Source organism: Tachysurus vachellii, chromosome 26 (genome assembly GCF_030014155.1).
Source record: "Tachysurus vachellii isolate PV-2020 chromosome 26, HZAU_Pvac_v1, whole genome shotgun sequence".
Lineage (NCBI taxonomy): Eukaryota > Metazoa > Chordata > Actinopteri > Siluriformes > Bagridae > Tachysurus > Tachysurus vachellii.
The window spans coordinates 10,909,232-10,915,657 of NC_083485.1; the positions used below are offsets into that span (position 1 = coordinate 10,909,232).

The 6,426-nt window shown below is 35.4% G+C and overlaps 1 protein-coding gene across 1 annotated transcript; it reads left to right on the forward strand.

The window, feature by feature from the left end:
- The first annotated feature begins 211 nt into the window (after nucleotides 1-211).
- On the forward strand, nucleotides 212-2,907 carry supt4h1 (SPT4 homolog, DSIF elongation factor subunit). The gene is made up of 5 exons (XM_060862898.1): nucleotides 212-399; nucleotides 1,298-1,404; nucleotides 1,497-1,552; nucleotides 1,635-1,688; nucleotides 2,483-2,907. Exons 1-5 carry the CDS (start codon nucleotides 331-333, stop codon nucleotides 2,548-2,550), a joined length of 354 nt encoding a protein of 117 aa, XP_060718881.1. The 5' UTR covers nucleotides 212-330; the 3' UTR covers nucleotides 2,551-2,907.
- Nucleotides 2,908-6,426: the final 3,519 nt, after the last annotated feature.

Consider the following 6,426-nt stretch of genomic DNA (forward strand, 5'->3'; position numbering starts at 1 on the left):
TATTTAAAAGATTTTAAACATGCTGTAACATTAAAAGGGCTTGCTTGCACATAGTTTTAGAGTATGTACAGCACATAAAGATATTTTTGAGTATTGAAGACCCTTTGTTTTTACTCTAAACTCTCCACTCCATAGCAGTAGGTGGCGATAATGGACTTTAAACTGATCTGCGAACTGCCTTAAACCATTGAATAATGACCGCCGACGCAGATTAATGACGTCATACAGTCGCCGGAAGCGCAAATAAGACTATTGAAATAGAGATTTTTTTTATTTTGTCAAATTAAAAAAAAAAAGAAAAACAAACAAACAAACAAACAAACAAACATCATGTCAATGGAAACCGTACCAAAGGATCTCCGTCATTTGCGGGCTTGTCTGCTCTGTTCTCTCGTCAAGGTAGATTATTTTTATTGCTAGTGCAGTATTTACATGGAGTTAGCTTAAATGCTAAATGAGAAATGTGACTTAAAAAGCTTTAGCTTGAAGAACTTTTTTATAAAGAGTTATTTTGTTATTTATATATATATATATATATAGACACGTCGTAACCTACACACGTCGTAATGACTTGTATTGTTGTCTCTTGGTCCGTTTTTGTCTTTATATTAGCTTAGCATGTAGTTGTTATGCGTGCAACAACAAAGCAAAACACTAAATAAACATAAACATAACGAGTGAAGATGAGAAAAACTTTTAGTTTGTAAATCTCAACAAAAACCCACTCAAAAGATACGTAAAGAAAGAAAATCCTGGTAGTTAGGCTGCGATTACGGCGTATGGACGTTTAAGCATCATAGAGCTATGGTGTGTTTTAAATATGAGTTATGTGTGAAATATGAGGTCTAAATGTAGATTAAAGTGCAGGTGCACAATGAGAGGCTTTAATTCTTTTTATAGGCTTGTTTTATTTTACATGTGGTGTGTAAATTTCCAGACGAACACAATGCTTATGATAAGTAGGAAGTTGTAGTTCAGTGGTTAAGGTGTTGGACTACCGGTCTGAAGGCTGAGAGTTCGAGTCCCAGGGCCACTAAGCTACCACTTCGGGCCCCTGAGCAAGGCCCTTAAGCCTCAATTGCTGAGCTGTAGAAATAAGATAAATGTAAGTCTCTCTAAATAAGGGTGTCTGCCAGATTCAATAAATGTAATAAGTAATAACAAAAAGCCTTATTTACCGAACTCAACATATTTTTTTTCACAATACACAATGTATATTTATATTTAGGATAAGTAAGTTTAAAGTTAACAGGTGTAGAAGTGAAACATGATCTGGTTACACTTGTTTTCTCTGTAGACTATTGACCAGTTCGAGTATGATGGCTGTGATAACTGTGAGTCCTACTTGCAAATGAAGGGGAACCGGGAGATGGTTTATGAATGCACAAGCTCCTCCTTTGATGGGTATGCTGCATTTTTGATTTTGTTTTTTTCCTAATCAAAGAGTAGACAATTTTGAGACAAATAAGGTTGCTTACTGTGTGTTCTCCTGACAGCATTATTGCAATGATGAGTCCTGAAGACAGCTGGGTGGCTAAATGGCAAAGAATAGGTAACCTTCATATACTATGGTACAAGTCAATTTCTCTTCTGTTTATATGCTAAATTTACAAATCTGTTATTTTCTTTCACAGGAAATTTCAAGGCAGGTGTCTATGCTGTAACTGTAACTGGAAGATTACCTCCAGGTTGGTTATGGAATTATTTCCAAGACCAGTCTGTGTGTGTGTCTGAGTTTGTGTGTGTGTGTCTGAGTTTGTGTGTGAGTGTGTGTGTCTGAGTCTGAGTGTGAGTGTGTGTGTCTGAGTGTGTGTGTGTGTGTGTCTGTCTGAGTGCGTGTCTAAATGTGTATACAGGTGTATTACAGTGTCCACTAGGGGTCAAGCGAGAGCCAAAATCTCAACTTGCTGCTTTTAATATTTATGAGGATCAGATGAATGCTGGATTTTCCAAATGCCTTTGTAGTTCATTGTATAGACTTATTAATTTGCACAGCTTTTTTAAATGTACAGTCTATGTTTGCATGCCGGTCTATTTTTGTATGTCATAGACTTTACATTTTTACTTTACATCCCTAAATATGAACAAATGCAGAACAAAAATAGTCATATTCATTTTGCATATTCAGTTCAGTTTCATTGTTAATTGGTTTTTTCGGTATTAACTGTCACATTGCAAAGCAGCATCGTAGAAATCTAATGAAGAAGCCAGGGCTGACAGGAGCAAGGTCCATTCACTACCAAAAGAGAGTTCATCATCATGTGGGGGATGCCAGATACTGAGATTATAAGTCATGACTATTTTTTAGAGCTGTATCATATAATGACAATCTATATTAAAAAGAATGTTCATTCCGGGCATATTGTGAATACGTAGTCATGGGATAAGGACAGGGTAGTATTTCTGATCAGGGCTGTAAGTAATAATATTTTAGTGTTTTTTTTTCCCAATTTAAACTGTCCTTTTTTAATGTGTTTATTAGGAGTGGTGCGAGAATTAAAGAGCAGAGGAGTCATCTACAGGTCCAGAGACACAGCAGTGAAGACATAAGGCATGAGAACCAGCACAAATTTGGCATCGTATCCCAGAAAAGTTCCTCAGCTAAACGCTACTCTATTGATATGGTCGTCCCTCTGAAGAAGCCGGTTACAGCCTGTACTGCTGTCTCACCTCTAATGTACGAATAAATATCTAAAAGCCCTCAAATACTGAACTGGTGAACTCTGTTAACGTTTGTTTAATATTCTTTTGCTTCATTTATGTCTGAAATCTTGTTTCTTTTAATATTTAAGAAAAGTCTTACTTTCTCATTGTTGTATATTTATCTGGTTTGATTGCAAACCAGCAGCAGTGACTTTATTGGTTGGACGATTAATTACATTTGAATAAAACTTTTTTACAAAAACATTGAGAGATTAATGAGTCTGTCCTGTAAACTCACAGTTCACATACTCCTGCATTTGATGAAATCAATATATTTGTTAGATTTGTTAGAAGATTTATGGTTTTTATTTGATATGATATAAATGATATATAAAATATATTGTAGACACTGTGGTACTCCCCAGACTCCGCTAAAGGAAATCACAGGTCAAAGCTACCAATAGCAGCACAGGATTTTATTAAATTTTACAAACAAAATGAAATATTTATGTATGACCAATTGTCTGTTTAAATACTGACTCAGTCACGTTAATGAATATAATGTTACCAGCCTATTACAGGTCTGAATTGTGCCAAGTGATGACTAGTCATTTTTATTTAAATGAAGGTCTGTCATCAAATGATATTCATCCTATAAGCTGAACAGGGGAACATCATTTTGAACAGTATCACAGCATATGGGCGTATAGGGATTTTTTGGAGTCGTCTCGTATAATGTGACGTGTAAAAAGATGGCTGAAATCATGTTAAGACTACTGATCACCAGCAGGGGGAGCTGTAGCTCTTGCACGGTCATACTCAAGGAAATGTAAAATGTTCAAATGCAGCTAAGCTAACCATAAAGATACAATTACTTCTAATATTCTGTCAAATACTTTAATGGAAAGCAACCAGGCAGACTTTAATCCAGGCTTCTGAAGACTGAAAATAATTAAAATGACCAAACAGAGATCATACAAGTTATTGTAGTTCTTGTATGTGCTGCACAGCCTGTACCTGAAGACACAGTGTTACAAGTCAAAAAAGAACAAACTAGAAGTGCAAAATGTGTAGAATCCTGTTTAGGGTTGTGGTAGATGAATATGAGGTGGGAATAGACCCTGGACAGTTCAACAACTGGCATGTTTTAGGACCTGGCAGTAAACCAGAGATCATGGAGGACATCAGCCTGAGCTCATGAGCAAACCAGAGACTCGAGCTCCTTGTAAAAAAATAGAGAAGAATTTGGAATTTATTAAGATTTACCTTGTTTCTATAGTGTCCAATAAATGCTACATAAAACGTCTGTGCTGTCATATTATCATTAGATAATAAATAATTAAATAATTGTCACATTATCATATTATCCATAAGACAGCTAGATTCATGCTGGCATAATGCTCTGTTTCATTATTTACACATTCATGTGTGATTTTAGTCCATCACAAAAACAAAAAAAATCCCCCAAAAAAAAGGCAGAAGGAGAAAATGTTTGAAAAGTTTCAAACCTAATACTATTTTCAGTTTTTTTTTTCTAAGAGCATGGTGTTCATTTTAGTGGGGGTTGTTTTATTTGTAACGCTCCTCACATATATGCTCATCACGTTTTGAGGGAAACCACCGCAAACCCCCTCACATGACAGCAAAACACTCACATTGACTCATAAATAACAATGAAATGAGTAATCATTCTTTTACATAAAGATCCCAAAGCTTAGCTGTGCCTTGGGTTCTAGATTGTGGCTACTTCGAGCCCTACTAAGAGAGGGAGGAATGATTTAAGGGAGAAGTTGCTATTTTTAGGGATGGTGTAAGTGCAAAAGGCAAACAGTCACCTAAAGAGATTTCAGAGGCTGTAAGAAAAAAATTTCCTGTTCAATTTCCTTCCTATGAGATCACGCCTAGATTAACACTTAGATACAGGTTCAGGGAATAATACAGTAAATGATATAAACCATTTGGTGAGGATTCTCAGCCTTTTTCGGGTTGTTTGCTTTCTAATGCAGCTCTTTAAATGTTCTGTACGGTACATTTTAGTGACTGAAGATATGTACAAAGAATCTATTGAGAAATGATGGTATAAGTCCAGACTTGAGCAAGTTCTTCAATCAAAGAAAAACAAAAACCTCAAACCTTTTCTCTCAAACTGATTTCAAGAAAATTACTAATGAGTTCTGTTCAATCTTGTATTGATTATTGCATCTATTTTGAGGTCATTCAGTCCTTGTTGTTCCACCTACAGTTACTTTAATGGCTCGCAGATAATCTTATAGTTCAGTTTATTAAATGCTTTTAATAGTCTGGCCCTGCAATGTATAGGCAAATTACTATTACCTTTACTATCACAATTAAAACTTCAGACATTCACACTTTGCACCCCTAGAAACATTTCAACCACCGATCGCTTTAATATAATTTACTTCTCTGAGACAGTTGTATACTACAAATGAAAAGATAAAGGTTAAGAAACACTGTTTATTTGGAAGAAAATGACGGCTTTCATTGGTGACCCTTTCTTCTAAATGATATTCTCTCAGTTGGTGTTTTGATGATGGTGGTGGTTTAACATCGCTTCAGAATCTTACACTGGTGTTCAACTGATCTGATGACTGATTTGACCTGATGACTGTGAAGACCATAAGATATGATTTACATCATTTTCATCCCCATAAAATCATTTAGTGAGCCATGTGGATGATGTAAAAGACAACACAGCCAGCAGGTATAAATGTTAGCGGCTTCACTTAGATGAAGTCTCTCTAAGACTTTCAGCTTCAGGCAAGGAGTGATACAAGTGTACAAATAGTTACATAATGGTTGCCATCAAATATATATCTGCACTGGATATAATTATTTATGATGGTGTTTTCATACTCACATTGTTTCATCACATACTGCTGTTTTACTGCTATTGCTTTTACTGCAAAATGCCTTCACAACCGCTCCGATCACACTTTCTTTGATTTTCTATATTCTTTTTACTTGCATAGTTCTATATTTATTCTACTTACCATTAAACAAGCTGCATCCATTTCCAAACATTTGTCTTAAAAAATAAATACATTAAGCACAGATGTTTAATTGAATTAAACATCCAATTGATCTATTAATTCACAAAATTATGAAACATTAATATCCATAATTAGTAACCTTGAGAGAAAAGAACCCCGAATCCTGAGTTTAGCAGAAACTGGATTGCTTTTTGCTTTTAGAGGTAATGATGTTTGCCATTGCACAGCTTTTTTTTTTTTTGCATTATTGTTCATTCTTATAAGTTATTGTTTATTGGAAAATACTTTGTATATAACTTTGTATATAACAATATTAGCTTTAATGCAAAGAAAAAAGGAAGAAAAAAAAAAGAAAGAAATGAAGGCATTTGTGCATGGCTGTGTTTTTGGGCTACAAGGTAATCTGGCGGGAAAGTAGGGTCGTGCGTTTGTTTGCTTTAGGCTCTGCTGCGCTTAACCACAAATACATAATAGATTTTTGGCGCTCAAAAGCTATTCGTGCACTTCAAAGTGCCTCCGTTTTGCACCCAGACCTGCAAAAAAACATACAACAACCCACGCTGTATCTCACACACCTCTATGGAGTCAATCATAATCTGTGAAAAGCCCCCTGTATTTTATATGCCTGGCTGAGGAAAAGTTACGTTTTGTACATTTTGTACATCTTTATCTGACAAAATTTTATTTCACTTTCACACCAGTAATCTCAGGCTGTTACACAGACATCAGTAAGCCCACCTGCTGTTGGTGAATTCGGATGATTTGAAGCATT

Bases quoted from the DNA above. Each gene is read 5' to 3' on its own strand.
- supt4h1 (XM_060862898.1), top strand. From the start codon at position 331: ATGTCAATGGAAACCGTACCAAAGGATCTCCGTCATTTGCGGGCTTGT. The intron at 400-1,297 runs GTAGATTATTTT...TTTTCTCTGTAG, and splicing joins TGCTCTGTTCTCTCGTCAAG to ACTATTGACCAGTTCGAGTA. The intron at 1,553-1,634 runs GTAACCTTCATA...TTTCTTTCACAG, and splicing joins GGCTAAATGGCAAAGAATAG to GAAATTTCAAGGCAGGTGTC.